Genomic DNA, 22211 nt, shown 5'->3' on the forward strand with positions numbered 1-22211 from the left:
GTTCATTTTATTTATATAGAAGATTATCTCCCTTTTTGAATAATTTGAGCATCAACAAGATAACTGCCTGTGCAAGTAAAAACAAAAAAGGTAAGTACTCAACAGTTCGTTTTCAGGTGACTTCTTTTCAAAACAAAAAAAAATAAAATTAGGATATTTCTGACGTGGGGTATCAGTGTATCAGGAATGATAATCTCTTTAAATGTGTTCTTCATTGCATGTGAAATCAGCAAGTGTAGCCTCTTTGTGAGTCGTGGCATGCCAGGAACATCTATTTTGGGTTAGTTTTTTTCCCATGAGTTAGAATACAAACCAAACTGTTTGAGGAAGGTCTTCAGATAGTCCTTGGACCGTTTCTGCTGTACTCCTACAGTTCTTATTCCTTTGTATGGCTCACCATAAAAGAGCTGTTGTGGGAGCCTTGAATCAGGCATGTGGCATGTATGACCAGCCCAACAAACCTGGAACTGCTGTGAGATAGTGTGTACTCACGGAAGGTTTGACAGGAGGGGTGGGGACCAGTGAGAGAAGGATGCAAAATCGTAGCATTCCTTCTGAAGCCAAGCTTGGATCTCTTTGGACTTGTGAGCTGGTGCTGAGTCCTGCTGCCACACCCAGAGTCTACCAGTGACCACATGATTGCACCAGGTGGTCACCATACTCTTCTACACATGCAGGCGCACTTTGATGTTGACTTTCAAGCCGACTTCGAAAATGTGAGGTGGCATGATGTGGCCCTCAATTTAAAACCACTCCAAAGACCATAGTTGGAAACATTGTTTTCATCACTTTGGATATGTCCCTTTTATTTGTGGCAATCCAGCAATGCATTTTGAGGGTGCTGGCAATGGTCCTGTTTTCATAACTTGAATCTTTAGAGAGCATTAATTGTAGAGGAGTGCATCTCCAATCTTGCTTGTCGAACATTGTGTCACTTTTAGACATGATAGACGGCTTCTATCAGTCTTGGGATTTATACAGATGGTCAGGAACGGAAAAAGAAAACTGGTTTTTGGTAGAAAAAAAAAGGTTGACTGAATGATGGCTCATTGCTACGAATTCGGAATAGGGCCATGCGAGCGAGAAAAGGAAAAGTAAAAATCAGGGAGACATCTGTTACAGGAGATCCTAGAAATGTTTATACCATTTTTACTTTTATGAAATTTAACAACATGATTTAAAAGGCATTGGTCTTTAATATGGTGTTGAGAACAAAAATATCACTTCCGGTCAGTACGATCTCAGGTGATACAAGGCGTTAAGAGTTAAATATAAGAATATAATTACGGTCTCAATTTCTTTCTTTCCTTATCAGGTTTTAAAGGGCTTCAATGTGAGCAAGAAACAAACGACTGCACAACCAGTATGAACACCTGCGTCGAACCAAAGCCCAATATGTGCCCACTCGGAAAGACCGGACAGGCGTGTACCAAAGGTAAAAAAGAAATGCTGTTCCAAGTTGCAGTTTTTCGGATCTTTTAACACACTTTATTATTATTATTATTATTATTATTATTATTATTATTATTATTATTATTATTTTTACTATTATTATTATTATTATTATTATTATTATTTTTACTATTATTATTATTATTATTATTATTATTTTTACTATTATTATTATTATTTTTATTATTTTATTATTATTATTATTATTTTATTATTATTATTATTATTATTTTTATTATTTTATTATTATTTTTATTTGTATTATTATTATTTTATTATTACTATTTTTTTATTGTTATTATTATTAATTTATTATTTTTATTATTTTTATTGTTATTATTATGATTTTATTATTATTATTTTTATAATTTTTATTATTTTTATTATTTTATTATTTATTTTTATATTATTTTATAATTATTATTTTTATATTGTTTATTATTATTATTATTATTTATTTTTATATTCGAATATGCATCATTTGTTATTATTATTATTATTATTATTATTATTATTATTATTATTATTATTATTATTATTATATTGTTGCTTGTTATATAAGATCTAATATGGGATATCATATGTATAAACACTGTTATTTATTCGGGTACTCTGGTTTTTTTTTTTGGTTTTTTTTCTTTTTGTCTAATAAGACACCCAACTTTTTTAATGTTATGTGCTCTATAAGCTCTAATGCATCTTGATAAAACTACAGCATCACATGTATAAATACCATAGCGCCTCCACTGTTAGAACCAATTATTTTAAATATAGATAGTGGAGTGTGGTAGGCCAAAGAAGACCTTGTTTGGGTGCGTAGGAAGTGGTATAAGTTATATATGACCTAACTGGTATCAGCTCTTTGGATCAGATTGGGTGAAAGAAGTAAGGTTAAGCTGTTGCCTGGTGTTGCTCACCCTGCCGTCTGAAACACTCGGAGTATGATAAATATCAAACCTGTCCCAGGAAAAAGATCTGAGTCATTACTAAGGCTATGACAACAGCATATTTTTTCCATTGTTTTGACTCTCGAGTATATATCCGACATAGTTAATCAACCAAGAACCACATCACTCTATATAAGAGCATATAAGATATCAACGGCTACACACTCGAGAGTCAAAACAATGAAAAGAATATGCTGTTGTCCTCGCCCTAATAATAATTAAATGACAGTCACTCGGATGTAATCGTGACACACAAAGTAAATAAATAACACACGCGCTATTCTATTAATATATAAATGTGAGCTTTTACGTCGTTTTGAACGTGGCAATCACGTAAGGGCAGAAGAGTACCAAAACAATTAACCATAGCGCCTCCAATGTTGAAACCAATTATCTCAAATACAGATAACGCTTGCCACAAAATATCTATTAAAAGTACTGAAGATCTGTTTATATGATATCATAACTAAATCCTTATTGTCTGTATACTCCATTTTGTAATAATCACGAATTTTCTTCTTTTTTTTTTACTTTTTAGATGTTTCCAACAATTATGATATGGAATTTTATCTCCACGAGAAGAATGGAATGGCGGCGTTAAAATCCGCAGTGTTTGTGCCGAGCCCAAGCTTTTCTATCAGCTTGTGGGTTCAATTTAAAGAAAAGAACGGAGAGGGGACATTCTTCAACTTATTTATGATCAAGTAAGTACGCCAATATTGTCTGCTTTATTCAAATCAAGAAACCTTTATCCGAATCACCAAGAGGCAAACGTTTTTGCTTATTTTTACTCGTGAAAAATTCATAGTTTTTTTTTTTTTCTTTTTACAAGGTGGTCACCACTTATCAAGGCTCGGAAGCGACTCAGGGATAAGGGTCATTGCATCTATGTACATTACGTTAGTGTGGAGATTTGATAAAGTGTCTTACTTAAGGGGGCGGTTCATCAGGAATTTGTTTATGTTGGACTTGAAGACATCCAGGTTGTAGTTAGGTGAGAAACAGGCAGACGGAACAGAGTTTCACAGGCATGCACTTCTAAGGAAGAAGCTTTGTTCATGGAATTTACGTTTTGGTTTTGGCATTTTACCGTTTTGATTTCTTTGTAGATGTTAACTGCACCATGTTTTGTCTGGTGTTGAATAAAGTTGTATACTGTTCAAATTGTCCCCGATCTGTGGAAGTGAAATCTGGCCAATAAAAGTTGAAGATAGTTGTTGCATGGAGAGGCATCATACGAGAATAATACAATGGATGTATATTGTGAATCTTGGAGTCAGGCATAGATCTGATAACCTCAGAGGAAAATCGAATTTTGACAGTGTAGTTAGATGTATGCAGAATAGGAGACTTCTTTGGTGTGGCCACGTTGAAAGAATGGGTGAGAGTTCTTAGGTTGGTAGATGTCGAACAATGGATGCGGGAGAGAAAGGTATCGGAAAACAAGGGAGAAAGTGATAAAGATGCATTTGAATGAAAGAGGGATAAATAAAGACCTGGACAGAGATAGGTTAATTTAACACCAATTTCTTAAATCCATTCAACACGTGCTATCATGTAAAATAGAATACGATGATGTGCACTGCATGGCTCTAATTTCTCATTAAAAGTTCCCTGTTTATCGCTCGAAACATTTTCTCACACTTGAAGCTATTCTTTATCTCTACAAATCTATTAGCAAACCATATATGGAGTATTGTTTTCATATTTGGGTTGGTGAATCTGTGTTTCATCTGAAGGATCTCGGTAAGGTGCAAACACGTATCTGTAATTTGATTGGCTCAATCATTTCTTCTGCTCTTCAACCTCTCTTTCACAGACGTGATGTTGCTTGTCTCAGTCTTTTCTATAAATATTATCATGATTTGTTCTTCAGAATTCGCTGATCTATTCCCTGCTTCTTTTGTTACAGCTTATTTGACTCGTTGCTCTAGTGGTCTTCATCAATTTTCTGTTTTGATATCTCATTGTAATACAACTTCATTTCCAAGAACCGCAGGGTTGTGGAACTCTCTTCCTGCTGACTGTTTCCCTCCTATTTTTAACCTTGAGCTTTTCAAGACTAACGTCAATCGGCATCTTCTGTCTTCTTTATAATTATCTTTTCTTCTTGTTAGTTCCTTACATCAAGTGGCTTCATACTTTGTCTGAAGCGTTTTCTATTAAAAAAAGTAGACCTGGCGTGAATATAATTAAGTGTACATTTTACCTCATTGTAATGCAGCTTCCTATTCCAGTAGCTTATTTTCCAGAAAGAAAAATCAAATATGTTGTGTACAGGATGGGACGATAAAACAGTTGCCCTAGAAAAGACAACATGACTCCATTTCCGTTTGATAAAAACCGGTTTTATTTTTTTGTTGCAGGCCATTTACTAGTTGGCTAGTTGAATACAAATCCCAAGAGTGATAGGAGCCTTCTATCATTTCTGAAAATGACACAATGTTCAACAAGTGAGAGCGGAGATGCGCCACTGTACAACTCATGCTCTCTACCGATCCAAGTTATGACAACTGGACCAGTGCCAGCACCCTCAAAATGCAAATCTGGACGGTTCAACACTTGAGGACTCGGCTCAATGAAGTTTCCAGCCCCGGTTATGGTCTTTGGTGTGGTTTCAAGTGAGGGCCACATCATGTCACCTCACATCTTCAAAGTCGGCGTGAAAGTTAACACCAAAGTGTACCTGGATGTACTGAAGAGTGTGGAAATCCTGGTGCAATTAGGTGGTCACTGGCAGACCCTGGGTGGGGCAACAGGACTCGGCGCCAGTCCACAAGTCCGAAGGGACCCACGCTTTGCTTCAGGAAGAGTGCTATAACTTTGTACCGTTCTCTCACTGGTTCCCTTCCTCCCCGGACCTAAACCTGCTGAATTACTTCGTTTGGTCATACATGGAGAGCATCACCAACATAACCTCCCAAAACACCAAGGCAGTCCGATTGCCGCCATCCACCGAGTGCAGACGACTTTTAATTAATTTTTTAAAAAAATTTTAATCACATACAAATTTAATCAGTCCAACCCTAATCCTAAACCCTAATCCTAAATTCTAAACCTAAAAAAGTTCAGATTTTAATCACGCGCAAATTTAATCCTAATCCTAAATTCTAAACCTAAAAAATTCAGATTTTAATCACGCGCAAATTTAATCCTAATCCTAAATTCTAAACCTAAAAAAGTTCAGATTTTAATCACGTACAAATTTAATCCTAATCCTAAATTCTAAACCTAAAAAAGTTCAGATTTTAATCACGTACAAATTTAATCCTAATCCTAAATTCTAAACCTAAAAAAGTTCAGATTTTAATCACGTACAAATTTAATCCTAATCCTAAATTCTAAACCTAAAAAAGTTCAGATTTTAATCACGTACAAATTAAACCCTAATCCTAAATTCTAAACCTAAAAAAGTTCAGATTTTAATCACGCGCAAATTTAATCCTAATCCTAAATTCTAAACCTAAAAAAGTTCAGATTTTAATCACGTACAAATTTAATCCTAATCCTAAATTCTAAACCTAAAAAAGTTCAGATTTTAATCACGTACAAATTTAATCCTAATCCTAAATTCTAAACCTAAAAAAGTTCAGATTTTAATCACGTACAAATTAAACCCTAATCCTAAATTCTAAACCTAAAAAAGTTCAGATTTTAATCACGCGCAAATTTAATCCTAATCCTAAATTCTAAACCTAAAAAAGTTCAGATTTTAATCACGTACAAATTTAATCCTAATCCTAAATTCTAAACCTAAAAAAGTTCAGATTTTAATCACGTACAAATTTAATCCTAATCCTAAATTCTAAACCTAAAAAAGTTCAGATTTTAATCACGTACAAATTTAATCCTAATCCTAAATTCTAAACCTAAAAAAGTTCAGATTTTAATCACGTACAAATTTAATCCTAATCCTAAATTCTAAACCTAAAAAAGTTCAGATTTTAATCACGTACAAATTTAATCCTAATCCTAAATTCTAAACCTAAAAAAGTTCAGATTTTAATCACGTACAAATTTAATCCTAATCCTAAATTCTAAACCTAAAAAAGTTCAGATTTTAATCACGTACAAATTTAATCCTAATCCTAAATTCTAAACCTAAAAAAGTTCAGATTTTAATCACGTACAAATTTAATCCTAATCCTAAATTCTAAACCTAAAAAAGTTCAGATTTTAATCACGTACAAATTTAATCCTAATCCTAAATTCTAAACCTAAAAAAGTTCAGATTTTAATCACGCGCAAATTTAATCCTAATCCTAAATTCTAAACCTAAAAAAGTTCAGATTTTAATCACGTACAAATTTAATCCTAATCCTAAATTCTAAACCTAAAAAAGTTCAGATTTTAATCACGCGCAAATTTAATCCTAATCCTAAATTCTAAACCTAAAAAAGTTCAGATTTTAATCACGTACAAATTTAATCCTAATCCTTAATTCTAAACCTAAAAAAGTTCAGATTTTAATCACGTACAAATTTAATCCTAATCCTAAATTCTAAACCTAAAAAAGTTCAGATTTTAATCACGTACAAATTTAATCCTAATCCTAAATTCTAAACCTAAAAAAGTTCAGATTTTAATCACGTACAAATTTAATCCTAATCCTAAATTCTAAACCTAAAAAAGTTCAGATTTTAATCACGTACAAATTTAATCCTAATCCTAAATTCTAAACCTAAAAAAGTTCAGATTTTAATCACGTACAAATTTAATCCTAATCCTAAATTCTAAACCTAAAAAAGTTCAGATTTTAATCACGCGCAAATTTAATCCTAATCCTAAATTCTAAACCTAAAAAAGTTCAGATTTTAATCACGTACAAATTTAATCCTAATCCTAAATTCTAAACCTAAAAAAGTTCAGATTTTAATCACGTACAAATTTAATCCTAATCCTAAATTCTAAACCTAAAAAAGTTCAGATTTTAATCACGTACAAATTTAATCCTAATCCTAAATTCTAAACCTAAAAAAGTTCAGATTTTAATCACGTACAAATTTAATCCTAATCCTAAATTCTAAACCTAAAAAAGTTCAGATTTTAATCACGTACAAATTTAATCCTAATCCTAAATTCTAAACCTAAAAAAGTTCAGATTTTAATCACGCGCAAATTTAATCCTAATCCTAAATTCTAAACCTAAAAAAGTTCAGATTTTAATCACGTACAAATTTAATCCTAACCTTAAATTCTAAACCTAAAAAAGTTCAGATTTTAATCACGTGCAAATTTAATTCGTCCAACCCTAACCATAAAAAAATGTAAAGTTTTCCTAAAAAATATAAACAAAAAGAAATCCAAAAGTTTTCCTAACAATCTATTATATATATATAAAAATGAACGTGTCTTTATGTCTGTGTACATTTTCCTTCGCAATAACTGCCAATTTTCAGTCTACGGACTCAAATTTTGATATACAGGGTACTGAAATTTGGGAAAATCTTTGTAATCCGTTTTCGGCCAGAAATTTGGCTGTTAAGGAGTCAAAGTTCAACGATTTGATCTTTGAGAACTCTACCAAATTCCTCCGACAATTTTGGGTCTAAACACTTGAAATTTTAGGTTCCTTGGACATGGATCTAACTTTATAACTTGATTTGAGCTCAAAACAATAAATTTTAAGGGGTCATAAGTTACAAAGATTGACTGTTTTTTTTTGTTTTGTTTTTTTGCTCAACATACACCCGGGCAACGCCGGGCTGAAATGCTAGTAAGTAATAAAAACTTACAAAAAACTTAAAATTCTCTTTAAAAACAAACAAAAAAAATATATTAAAAAATATGAAACTGACGGAAAGTTATTATTATATTTTATTTTATTGTATTTCCATTTTTTTTAAATTGTAATTCGTATCCCATAAACGTTATGTTTTCATAGCGTTTTTAAATTTGATCAACAGTTGGCGTATGCTGGCAGTGTACGTCAGCCTGGACCAACATCATGAAAAACCCAGTGTGATAAATGCAAACGTACCTTTTACATTTGTTGAAATTACTTCGTGATTAAATCATTGCAGAGTAACCTTTGCATATTTCAATTAGTATGCTTATATATATATATATATATATATATATATATATATATATATATATATATATATATATATATATATATTTATTATTATTATTATTATTATTATTATTATGTTTATTTATTCTTTCAGGTCAGAAGGAATCAAGGAAGAAAAGATTCCAGTTTTACGACTCTCCAATGTTGGAATCACTTACACCCCGGCAAGCGGTGGACCGGAAGTGATGGTGAAGACCAAAACGCTGCCAATGAATGATGGAAAGTGGCATGTGTTTAGCATATCGATTTCTAACTCTGGTCGTTCAATCGACTTGAGATTGAATAATTTTAACAGTTTTGAAACGGTCACGGAACCAATCATTAATTTCTTCGACAAAAAGTAAGTGCTAACAGTTTTTTTCCTTTATTTTTTTGTTGCTCAATTTCAGGTTAATTTCTAATTACAATGTTTTAGATCAACGTCCCTAACCATTATGCCACAGAACAATTGCTGGTGCTCTGCAAAGAAATAATTACTAAAAGCCATTTGATTTCATTTTGTTTAATGTGTTGTCATGTAAAAAAAAAAGGTTGAGAACCACTGCTTTCTTTTTTGTTTTGTGTTTTTACAAAAGGGGTCACCACATATCAAGGCCTGCAGGTCACTTGAGGATAAGTGTCAAAATGTGTACGGTAGTCTTTGGGACAATAACATAGTAAACGTTAGTAGAGGAAATTTGGAATAATTAGATTATTTTTAAAGTGTAACCCGATGAAGATGACTATGGCGTTCCAAAGGGTCACATCCTGGTCACGGCACCAAATGTAATCCAACAAAGACTCCAAGGCGTTTTCACCGGTACATAAGTGTAGTTTTAGGTGGTTCCGATTTCTTAACACCCAAGAAAGTTCAGTAACTCAGCCTTGATCGTCTCTATGATGACCGGGTTTGATGCGCTATTCTGGTTATTCTTTTTTCACAAATTGTCTGCAATCCAATTTACAAAATTCCAACTACTTATGTTTACTACGCTATAATGGCAATGACTAATGTATGCCCATTAACCCTTATCCTCGAGTGGCCTCTGGACCGAGATAAGTGGTGACTCCTGTGTAAAAAAGGGGAAAAAGGAAGAAAAAAACAAAGTCTCTAGGGAAATACTGTACCTGGCGTGAAGGTAAATTACTTCGTTTTATAAATAATTATATATATATTTTCCTTAATTCAGTCTTGCCTCGACAGTCGAGCTGTATAATTTTTTTACGCACATTTTATCTTTCTTTTAATAATATATTGGAATTCTTTCCTTTTTCCTTGTACCTATTTGTGAATTATTCCATGGATTTCTGCCTTTTGGATTACTTTGGATCATCTTCCATTTACGTGATTCCCTTGGATTTTACTTGTGCGAATGGAAATTTAACTAACTTTCTTAGATTCTGTATCTTTGCCTTTTACCGTCATTGGATATTCTATATATATATCACCAGACTGTTCATTCATGTGAAATCAATGACTTACTTGTAGTTTCATTTAATACTTTTGCAAGCAAAATCCGATCCCGCATTTTGCTAAATCCTACCCTCTAATGAGAAGGAAAGTATTTCTTCGAAACTCCGCGGATTAAGGACTATCCACTTATTTATTGTTTCCTTTTTCAAATTAAATATGTTTTTAACTCTTTTTCAAAGCGTTTTTAACATGTTTTATTAACTACTTGTTCTTATATATATATATATATATATATATATATATATATAGTCATCCACATACAGTACTGTTTCACTGTATCACAGCTCATCAGTGAAGCCTCGAAACCCAACCGCCCAAACGACAGTCAAGGCTTCTCTCCATTATGCTATTCAGCTGCTGTGCGGGTAGTGAATTAACAATGTTTTGACATCGTCCAAATGTCTCAGCTCGATTTATGTACACAAAGAACATCGCTTAAACGCAAATGCCAGTTTTTATATCACTTACCAATCTGTTCAACCGAAGATTTGTAACAGAAATAAATATAAACCAATTATAAATAATTATAGATAGATATATGAATATATATATATATATATATATATATATATATATATGTATATATATATATATATATATATTGTGTACAGAAAGTTGTTAGTTGAGACAGATTATTTGTACCGTCGGTTTCAAGCCCGATAATAAGGCCCATTTAAGGTATCCTTATCAAGCTCTTTTCAGCCAATATTCGTCTACAAAATATAAATACGCTCTTAAAATTTGGATTTTCCTTTTAATTGAGCACTCTGCTGGAATTCTTTTTCCAAAAGAACTAATCATAATTATAATATATATATATATGAGAAAATATTAAATGGGATATTTTTATGTTATTTATAACAATATGACTGTAACTTATTAATACGTAGATTCGACGTTGGTGACTCTAAATTCAAATTCAAAGATGGCGTAACTAAAAGAAAACACAATTGCGACTTCTCTTCTAATTTTCGGATTTTTGTAATCATGCCCATGTTCTTTTATTTATTGTAAAATTGATACGTTCATAGTCTTCTGATGAATAAGGGCAGAATAAATTCAAATATTGACGTAATAATTACATGAATGATTCTGCGCTACGAAACAGGTGCTGTCAAGAATGGAACATTTTAACATGCTGACTGGCGGTAAGATGGACAACATCTTTGAATTTCTAATATAAACATTTTATTTTTTATTTTAGTTTAGTTTGATTTACCCAAAACCACACACACCTCAAAATATCCGGGCATCGCCGGGTACCCCCCGCTAGTAAAAAATAAATAACACGTCTAACATGCTATCCTATTAATATATAGCTGATAAAACTTCCATCAAAACTAAAATCTACATCATCGTCATCATTTTGCAAGAGCAGTCGAGATGAGGTAGCTCAGTAAACTCCATAATCTTTTCACATAGTTTTAATGCACACCATCACAAGCAGGAGAATTGACCTGACCTTCCGCTTACATGCAACGCCTTGGTATTCCCAAATGGTCACCCATCTGGTAAAAAAGAAAACTTTAGAACTAAATATTTAAAGGGTAAAGCAGGTAACTGTATCGGAATCAGGAAAAATATTAGAATCGTCCTATCACTAATTTTTATATAGTCTTTAGTAACTTCTTTGTATATGCTCTGTAGTTACATCGAGCTTCATAAATTAAAAGATTGGTATATATAAAATATAATTATTTAAGCAATGGTTTCTCAATATTGTCTCAACTAAAATAACCTCTGACATTTATGTTGTTCTCCCTATTTCAGGTGTATTGTTATACTTGGATGTTTTTATGATCCTATGACGGACATGGCTTTAGTCGGCAAAGGATTTTATGGTGAATTAAGCCAAGTGAATCTCTATAATAAATCTCTGGATGTCACAACTGACCTCTTTCAGCTAGTGTCAAAGCCTATGGAGAGCATTGGCGATATTTTGGCTGGTTGGGGAGACTACAAACTGATGAGAGGAGTCCGTCGGAATGCCTACAGTGCCAAAAATATATTCACAGGTAAGAAAAGAGACTCGTACCAAATTTGTATGCTGTTGGGTAGTTACCAGTTTTGCAGATTTGAAAGTTATAAAACTTGGCTCTGCTTTCTTGGATTCCAAAAATTCACACTCCAACGATTCCAAAATATCTCTGATTCCTTATTTCAAAGTCTTCTGATGATTCTTCAGGGATTGAAAACTCCGATTTTGACTCCTTCCCAAACATTCGAGTCCAACTCTACAACTCGTGTTTTGATTTTCAAAAGTCGTCTGCAAGTCTTTTTTTATGCAGAGTTAATCTGGTACTAGCACATATTGTGAACACGGTTCTCGTATATGTCTAGGAAGGGCTGGATTAGAAACTTACGTAAACCGCCAGAATATACCAAATTGGTCAACCAATTAGAAAGTAACTACAAACGCGATTACCTAATAAGAAGCCACATAATTAGTAGATGATTTTTAATAAATTGGAAGAAAAGAAAAAAAATTTATTTGGATTCATTGGATATTGTTCTCATCTTCAGTGTGATTTTCACAACGTTTTAGTCGATGTAACCTCCCACATTGTTCAGGTGTGTCTTGTCGAACTCAAGAATGTTTCTGTCAAACTTGGGAATTTGAATGGAATTTCGAACAGAACCCTTTCTTTATTTCACGGGGTTGCATGCTCTTGTTCCGTCAGCCATGATTAGATAGAGGTCCTAAGTAATTCGCAATTGTATTTTTCAGTCGCCCACACTGAGAATTGAACCTTCAACCTCCAGGAGAATATTATTTTTACAATTGATTTTTCCAAGTAGCCTAACCACTGCGGCCATGGGTCTTTGCAGACTCAAGATGAGAACAGTAGTCCGATGAATCCAAATAATACGAATAACCAATCCTCATCTCAAAAATTCAGAAACGTCAAAAAAGTTTTAGTTTTTAAGTTTAAATGATGGAGCAGTACACGGCAATTAATCTAACTACGTGGGACAAATTAGTGTAGATGCCGGAGCAAGTTGTAGAGTCTTGTTAATAGAACAAACTGATAACATTTGAAATTACATTCGTTTCTACCAGTAATTTTAATGTTCAATTTTTGAGTGATTATCTACCAGATCAGGCTGTCTGAATATATTGGTTACTTGAGACGAAATGCACCCAATATTGATGCCTTTTGTTTTTCTACTTCCTTTTCCAAAACTTTATTATGTTCTGCAACCCCCCCCTCCTAAAAAAAACAAAAAAACAACAACAACCCACCTTTTCCTCCTTTTTCCTTCTTTTCATTTTCCCTTTCTTTTTCTATCTCCTCCATTTCTTGACTGGTTTCCTAACTTAAACTGTACCAAACATTAACCCTGTAACCCTTTTCTCTCTCCCATTGCAAAACTCATTCATGTTCTGTAAGGCAGGGAAGAAAAACGATAAAATCCACTATAAAACTTTGATAATTATGTTTCAGTTTGAAGAAATATGGTATAATAAAATTATGGGGTGTTTGTTCGCGCCTGATCTCCATAGAATGTAAATATGTCACAATGTTTAACAAGGTTTTTTAATATAGATCCACAGAATATTGTAATAAGTGTTTCAGTGTGAACAGGTATGGTATAATAAATTATGGGGTTTATCTATTTTATTTTTACTTTCATCACATTTTGCTTTTGAAAGGCTTCAGTAAACCTAAACAAAGCTGAAATTACACCAACAATAATAATACTTGACTATATTATATTATAATACTAAATTTAGTATTAACAATATAATATCTAACAATAAACAAACGTCAATTAATCTGCATAGACATGTTATCGATCTCTCTTTATTTGAACGCCTCTAGTGTCGGCTTTTTATAGCCATTAGACGAACTCATTTTCGTCGTAGATAGGCCCGACTAAAACATTGACACACCATTCTTGAGCGTTTCCGCACATGCTCGTTACACCCATCTTACAGATAACAATAGACTCGTTCTTAATTAGTTAGACTGACTTGTGACTACTCTCCTTATTTGTCATATTTATCTTTATTTTCAAAAGGAAAACAGTTTTTTTTAACACGTATTTGTATCAGCCACACAAAGCAATTCACTATCTGTTTAGAAAATATGAATCTTGTTTTATCCATTGCAATAAAGAACTAACACTACAACAAGTATATAATAACCTTTTGTTGTGGGGCCACCTTACAGATAACTATGAACTCTTTCTTTTACTATAAAAACCAGGAGAATATGTATCTCAGCGTATAATAAAGAGTTATGTGTATTAATTTGTAAGTACACGTTATGAACACTTAGCAGTTAGACCGAGGTGTAACACCTTTCTTTATTTGACTTTCTTTTCGATATATTTTTATTTGCATTAAATACCAACTTGTTGTCTTTCTTCTGGATCCTTCCCGATCCAAAACCTTTCAAAAGTAAAACTTTATTAACTCGCATTTGTATTGGCCACGTAAGACGACCCACACCTTTCTTTATTTTCCATTATTTTCAATATATTTTTTCCATTACATTTCATCAACTTTTGTCTTTCTTCTCGACCCCTACTTTATTATTTCTTGAATAAAAAGATAATTTCAACAGCCATGTTTAATACAAATTAAGTATTTACAAAATTGAGTATTAAAAAATTGAGTATTAAAAAATTGAGCATTAACAAAATTGAGTATTAACAAAATTGAGCATTAACAAAATTGAGCATTAACAAAATAGAGTATTAACAAAATTGAGCATTAACAAAATTGAGCATTAACAAAATTGAGCATTAACAAAATTGAGCATTAACAAAATAGAGTATTAACAAAATAGAGTATTAACAAAATAGAGTATTAACAAAATTGAGCATTAACAAAATTGAGCATTAACAAAATTGAGCATTAACAAAATTGAGCATTAACAAAATTGAGTATTAACAAAATTGAGCATTAACAAAATTGAGTCTTAACAAAATTGAGCATTAACAAAATTGAGCATTAACAAAATTGAGTATTAACAAAATTGAGCAGTAACAAAATTGAGCATTAACAAAATAGAGTATTAACAAAATTGAGTATTAACAAAATTGAGCATTAACAAAATTGAGTATTAACAAAATTGAGCAGTAACAAAATTGAGCATTAACAAAATTGAGTATTAACAAAATAGAGTATTAACAAAATAACATCCAAGTAATTTGAAAACATCTCTTCAAAAAAATGCCTCAAATAATATCTTGCATATCCTTAAAGAAGCATAAAAACATAACCAAAATATAAACCTCAAATAAAATCAAAGGCGACCATATTGTAGTCAACTAGAAAGCAGGCAACCGGAAGAGAGTTCCACAGGAATGCAGTTCTAAAAAAGAAGCTTTGTTCATGGAATCTACGTTTAGGTTTAGGCACAGATCAAAAGTGGGGGGAATTATTGATAGTGGTTTCAGCTAAGCAGTGTTTGGCAAGGGGGGGGCATAGATTGGAGCTCAGACGAACACTTGCAATGAAAATAACGAGAAGGCACATATAAGTTCACAACGTCTCTTCCGTGGGAAAGAGGTTGCAGAGAAAAGAAAAAGGCATCCTCTACTAGGCTACGAAGTCTATTTTGAAGTCTGTCAAGGCAGGATAAGGGCTTCTAGCAGCTCCTGCCCAGCTGTGGAAACATCCTTAAAGAATCATAAACGGCATACCAAAATCGATCATCAATATATATTAATACGTGTGTTTTCTTTTGTGTGTCACGCTTAATTGTTTGTTCTATTTCTTGTTATAAATAATTTTACCAAGACCTCTACATAGGTTTTCGTTTCGATTTCGACTATAGCTGATGGCACTTAAATCATTTATTTTTTTTTATAAATAATGTATCAAGAATTCTTCATAAGTTTTGGCTTCGGTTTCGATTATGGCTGAAGGTACTCAAGTTATATATATATATATATTTAAAAAATTTTTTTTTTTTTTATAAGTTTTTATTTCGGTTTCGATTCAAGCTAATGCACCCAAGTCATATGGATTATATATATATATATATATATATATATATATATATATATATATATATATATTTGAAATCGCAACTTTATAACATATAAAAATCGATAGAGTATTAACTCTATAATAATATATGCGAAATCTGCAAGAATTAAAATATCATATTTAAACGTACTATACGACCGGGATTTACCGGGCTTTTGTGCTAACTTAGATACATACTTTTACAGTTTAAACAAAAAAGCTACAATAATATCAGAGTGTCTCCATTTACGCTAAACATCTACGGAATGCTAACATCAATATATTACATATGAATGAGCCCCCTGTGGAATTTCCACAGGTCCCGCTATGAATAGTTCGATTCCATATGTAAAAAACACCTTTACAAAAAATAGATATATTGTAATAAGCATCCGACGTGAAAACGCTAACAAACATGCTTACATCATTTTAACGTGATATTCAGTGTGGTGCGATATGGAAATCCTCATGGCGAGATTCTGTAATAGTTATGTTTTAATATTTTGGAGGAGGAGAAAGGACTGATCGTAAAGTTAATGATTCCATTAAACAAATGCGAAAGTATGCCAATGATAATTATACTCGTCTATTTTTTTTTTTTTCTATTCCAGGTGTTCAAACTTTTATCGATGTAAAGTCCTGCCCGAAAATGGTCAACAATTACGGCAGTCAGGGACGGACATTGTTAAAATGGACACCTCCACAATTTACAGACAATTCGCAGATAAAAGTGAATTACCGCCTCGGTAAGATTTTAAAATAATGACGATGACTCCTCCGGAATATAATGGGGGCATCATCATCATCTTCATCTATATATTAATGCGATAGCGTGTGTGTTATTTTCTGTGTCACGCTTACATCCGGGTCATTTAATTGTTATGCACTTCCATTTCTTATAAATAATTTCACCAAGAATTTTTCATAAGTTTTGGTTTCGGTTTCGATTATAACTGATGGCACTCCAGTAATCTATTTTTTTCTTTTTTATAAATAATTTCACCAAGAATTTTTCATAAGTTTTGGTTTCGGTTTCGATTATAACTGATGGCACTCCAGTAATCTATTTTTTTCTTTTTTATAAATAATTTCACCAAGAATTTTTCATAAGTTTTGGTTTCGGTTTCGATTATAACTGATGGCACTCCAGTAATCTATTTTTTTTTTTTATAAATAATTTTATGAAGAATTCTTCATAAGTTTTGGTTTCGGTTTCGATTATAACTGATGGCACTCCAGTAATCTATTTTTTTTTTTTTATAAATAATTTTATCAAGAATTCTTCATAAGTTTTGGTTTCAGTTTTGATTATGGCTGAAGGAACTCAAGATATATATATATATATATATATATATATATATATATATATATATATATATATATATAAAATGAAAATTACAATTAAATTTACCAAAATGATCCAAGATGGTAAAACTCAGCCAGATGTAAAAGCTCGATAAAACCAAATAGGAAATAGAGCTTATAATACGAGCAAACAGTTAATAAAACATGTTAAAAAAACACTTTCAAATTAGTTAAAAACACATTTAATCTGAAAAGGAAACACTAGATAAGTGGATAGTCCTTAATCCGAGGAGTTTCGAAGAAATACTTTCCTTCTCATCAGAGGGTAGGAATTAGCAAAATGCGGGATCGGATTTTGCATGCAAAAGTATTTGATGAAACAAGTAAGTCAAAGATCTTACTTGAAAACAAAAAAAGTGAAGCAGAGGGAATATGGTGAAGAAAATATTCCCTCTGCTATATATATATATATATATATATATATATATATATATATATATATATATTCATAGGTTTTTATTTTTGGTTTCGAATCAGGTTTTGCATCAGAACGTCTTCGATAATGATCTGATAAAAGAAGGAACTAGCATTTTGACCAAAGTTAACACCTTTACACAGCTTAACACAAAAAGTGCATTTTAAAAGTTTTATAACCACACAAGCCGAAATGCTTGACATATGAGTTCAACAATAGGTTCTTTGATATGACGGGGACGCATTCGAAATAAATGTTTCTCTTTAAAGCACAACTGCACAATAATACTTGATTTTTTCATTTTAAACGTAAATTCAAGCAATTATCACCTCAAAAGCAATAAAGCCAGACACATGAAATAAACAGTATGTTCTTTGATATGACAGGGACGCATTCAAAATGAGTGTTTCTGTTTAGAGCACAATAGAAGCGTGATACTTGACTTTTGCATTTTAAACTTTATTCAAACCATTATATATAAAAAATAATAAGATTATTATTATTATTATTATTATTATTGTTGTTGTTGTTGTTGTTGTTGGCAGTAGAGTAGTCCTCAGATCCATAGACCACTTTCATACGTGTGTTCCAGATAACACCTCTCATCACAGCTAGCAAGGTCAAACACAAATCTTTTCTGAGCTTATCCGTTGTCGGAGCCCAATTGCTACAAACATTAATAGGAACCAAGGTTAATGAGGATGTGTTTAGTATGCGGACCATGAGACCTGTAACAAACTCAATCAGCGGCGCCACGATGCGACAATAAACGAAGGCGTGACATAAAGTCTCGTCCTCATCGCCGCACCGTTTACAAATAGGCGAATCCACCAAGCCAGCTGAGTGGAGTCTCTTACCGACCCATAGAGCATCTCGAATTACCAGCCAGGTCAGGGAAGCCTCGTCGTTAGTGAGGCATCCTGACCCAGGCGCCCAAGGCCAGATTGAGCGGAGCTGCTCCTTCGTCAAAGGGAGCCTCCCACCAATGACATCCGTTACGGATCCCCTCACTAAAACCCGATATAATGCCTTTCGGGACAACAGCAGAGTGTTAGAGAGGCTTTCCTTCACTCTTAAGAGGGACTTCAGTGCGCGCCGGCACTCGCGATAGAAGGGACATTCACCTCGGGGCAACCTGTGTGCCTCCCCCTCGGAGTAGTGCACCCCTCTCAAAGCCGGGAAGGCTTTCTTGGTGTCCTCCATCCAGAGGCCACCGTTTTCCCTATCTTGTGTGCACATTCGATCTAGGTAGTAGAGCCGTAGCGTGTATAGCCGAATCTCCACGTTTGGCATACCTAGACCGCCTTCAGAAGGATGTAGGTAGCAGACATCGCGACAGACCTTAGGGGCCCTTCCAAGCCATAAGAAGTTGAAAAGAGCCCTCTGCAAATATAGCAGTGTATCTGACGGGATTGGAAGCACTGATAGACGATAAATAGCGATTGGATAGATGTGAGTATTACACACCTCCGCTCGCCCCTTTAATGAAAGGTTTCTACTGATCCATCGTGAAGCTGCAGACCGTACCGCTTTCAGAACCTCCGACCAATTTTTCTCCAGCTGGAGGTCAGGACCAAACCAGACGCCGAGTATCTTGCAAGGCCCATCGCTCCAACTAAAGGGCCCCTGAAGGGGCATACCCCTCCAGGCACCAATGCGCAAACACGAAGACTTCTCGCAGTTAATTTTGGCCCCTGTTACCGTTTCATACAATCTGATTTCTACACCGACGACACTAATCTCAGTACTGCTCGTTACAAGCACAGTTACGTCGTCGGCATAGGCGGAGTACTTCGCCTGGGCATCCACACCTGGCAAAGTGATTCCGCGTAGGACCGGATTCACCCTTAGCCTGCGCAAAAATGGCTCGATCGCAAGCACATATAGCATGGGTGATAACGGGCACCCTTGACGAATGGAACGTGACAAACTGAAGGGTCTCGACCTCTTCCCATTTACTTCCACCATCACCGCGGGGTTAGCATAAAGAAGATGAACCCAAGAGCGAAATTGCGGGCCAAAACCGGCCGCCGATAAAACAGCCCCCAAGTACCGATGGTCAACCCTATCGAAGGCTTTGGACTGATCTAAATTGATCAGCGCGGCCTCAGTGTCGACTTTTTCTATCATCAGGCGTATCGAGTGCAAGTTATCCTGGATTGTCCTGCCCTTCACGGCACACGTTTGCTCGGGGCTAATAAGACGCGCCAGGACAAGCTGCAGACGATTTGCGAGAATCTTGGCCAAAATCTTTAACTCAGCGTTAAGCATCGTTAAGGGCCTGAAATTACCTAACCCATCCCCACCATCTTTGCTTTTACGGACAAGTTTTATCACACCCATGGTAAAGTACTTGGGGATTGAACCGTTCCTAAACCATGAGTTAAACAAAACCGTCAGTAGAGGGACAAAGATGTGCGACAACCTCAAATACACTTCGTAGGGAAGACCATCGATCCCCGGTGACTTATTAAGGCCGACCCGCTTTAAGGCTTCAATGACTTCATCCTCCGTTATGCCACCTTCGCACCTAGCCGCTTCGGTCGTCGAAAGACGAGAAAAGTCAGCCAAATAGGTGTCGAATTGTTCTAATGACAGACCGGGTTCCATGGAAAAAAGCTCCTGGAAATGGGATCTAAACGCCTCCAGCACACCCTGGTTTGTGGTCACGGTACGCCCGTCCGGCAATGTGACACGAGCGATGTGCCTATTAGCCGCTTGCCTAAGCTCCTCTGCACGCAGTTCAGCGGCCATGTTTGTTGCTTCCTGGGGCATTCTTTTTAACCTAGCCCTAATCGCTAAGGCTTGGTGCTCCTTTTCAGCAAGGGAGGCAAGCCGAGCCCTAATTATATTAACGCTAGCACTATCCCCCTCCTCCACCGCCCGATCTAGTCTAGACTCTAGTGTCACTTTAGCTGCCCTAGAATCTAGATTGAGTCTTTTGCTAAAGTCAGCAGCAAAGGACCTAATGTCTTCCTTAACTTTTACCCACCACTTATTCCCAATAATTGCCCCCGTCAATTCCCGCTGTAGGGTTAGTAATAGCCCGTCACGGAAGCCTTTCACATCGAACAACGACGTGTTGAGCTTCCAGTAACCGGCTAATCTAGGCTTAGGTCTATCTAAGTTTACCCGTACACGAACAAGTCTGTGATCCGAGTAAACTATGTTGTGGAAACTTGGACAATCCAATACTCCTACGTCGACTCGCCTAACTAAGAACCGGTCGATATAGCTCGAGAGCTGTATCGAATCGGAGCCGCCTCTACCTGTCCAAGTCCACACTAAGTCACGGGGCTTTTCATTTCGGAATTTGTCGATAAGATCAAACTTATCCACAAATTTGCGAAATAAAACAGCATCCTGATCTCTGTTAGTTCCCCTAGATGTTAACCCAAATCGATCTAACTCGGGATCCAGGACGGCGTTCCAGTCTCCCGCTAAGATAACCGTTCTGGAAACATCTATGAACTGCTCGATCCGCCGAAAAAAACCAGCCAGCTCAGAATGGCTATTGGGCGCATAAACCCCAATAAGACGTAATGCCCTACCCTTTATGGTAACATCCAAAACACATAGTCTTCCCTCCGGATCCAAGTAACACGGGTCACACGACGCATCTAGAGACCTTTTAACTAGCCAGGAAATCCCTCTCGAGCGAGAATTATAGTGCGCTGAGTAAGCCTCAAAGGTCCTAGACAGTGCACTCAAATGGTCACCAGGAATAAGGTGGGTTTCCTGCACACAACAGATATCCACTCCGAGGTGCTGCAGGTCCAAACTCAAGCGCCATTTGCGCGAGTCGGCCCTTAGCCCTCGGATATTTAAACTAGCAAGCTTGAGATCCATGGTGGTGCCTTAGGGTTGGGAACCAGGAACGAACATCGCGGTCGTGAGCATGCCGACGGCTCTCGTGAGGGAATAAGTACCCATCGCAGTATCGATGAGTCCGTCACGAGAGATACCGCCGACATGCAGGGGATAGGTTAGTTTTACTATCCTATACAGGGAGGGGTGCATTTTTACCGGGACCCTCCCAACGCAACATTTTTTTAGATTTTTAATATCTGTGTCTTTAAATATGGCTAGGGGAGGGGAAATATTGAAAGCCTTATTTGCCTCCTCCAGCATTTGCCATAGGTCTTTTGCCTCTTCTTTTTTTCTGATTACGGTTAGTATGCGTCTAGCTTTAGGGAAATTGGTGGGGATGTCTATTAGCTTCCCCCCTACCTCCCTGAAATCAATTAGTTTGCTGAGGTCTGCACCTTTAAAGTTCTTGTTATTATTTATGGCAGCTGAGTTTAAGATGCAAATATCTTTTCCAGGGAGGTAGAGGGTCTTTTTTTTGTGTTCAGGTGAGGGGGTAGTGTCCATGTCAGTATATGTGTTAGTAGGGTTAGTAGGGGTTTTTACTGGAGATACAGGAGGAGTATTATGAGGGGACTTAGAGGTGGCTGGTACAGGAGAGGGGGATTTATGTTTTTTAAGAGGACTTAGTGGAATTAGTTTAGGCATTTTGG

The 22211-nt window shown here is 35.0% G+C and overlaps 1 protein-coding gene across 3 annotated transcripts in view; it reads left to right on the top strand.

Moving 5' to 3' along the window:
- Positions 1 to 22211, top strand: part of LOC145297770 (uncharacterized) — a 576130-nt gene that overhangs the window by 397118 nt on the left and 156801 nt on the right. For all 3 annotated transcript variants that reach the window (XM_080144014.1, XM_080144016.1, XM_080144015.1), the window contains exons 44-48: positions 1316 to 1435; positions 2938 to 3103; positions 8570 to 8815; positions 11699 to 11943; positions 16523 to 16657. In XM_080144014.1, coding sequence (XP_080000140.1) covers positions 1316 to 1435; positions 2938 to 3103; positions 8570 to 8815; positions 11699 to 11943; positions 16523 to 16657 — 912 coding nt within the window. The remainder of the gene's footprint in view (positions 1 to 1315; positions 1436 to 2937; positions 3104 to 8569; positions 8816 to 11698; positions 11944 to 16522; positions 16658 to 22211) is intronic.

The sequence above is a fragment of the Euprymna scolopes genome, chromosome 18 (genome assembly GCF_053919585.1).
Source record: "Euprymna scolopes isolate OS-2025 chromosome 18, ASM5391958v1, whole genome shotgun sequence".
Classification (NCBI taxonomy): Eukaryota; Metazoa; Mollusca; class Cephalopoda; order Sepiida; family Sepiolidae; genus Euprymna; species Euprymna scolopes.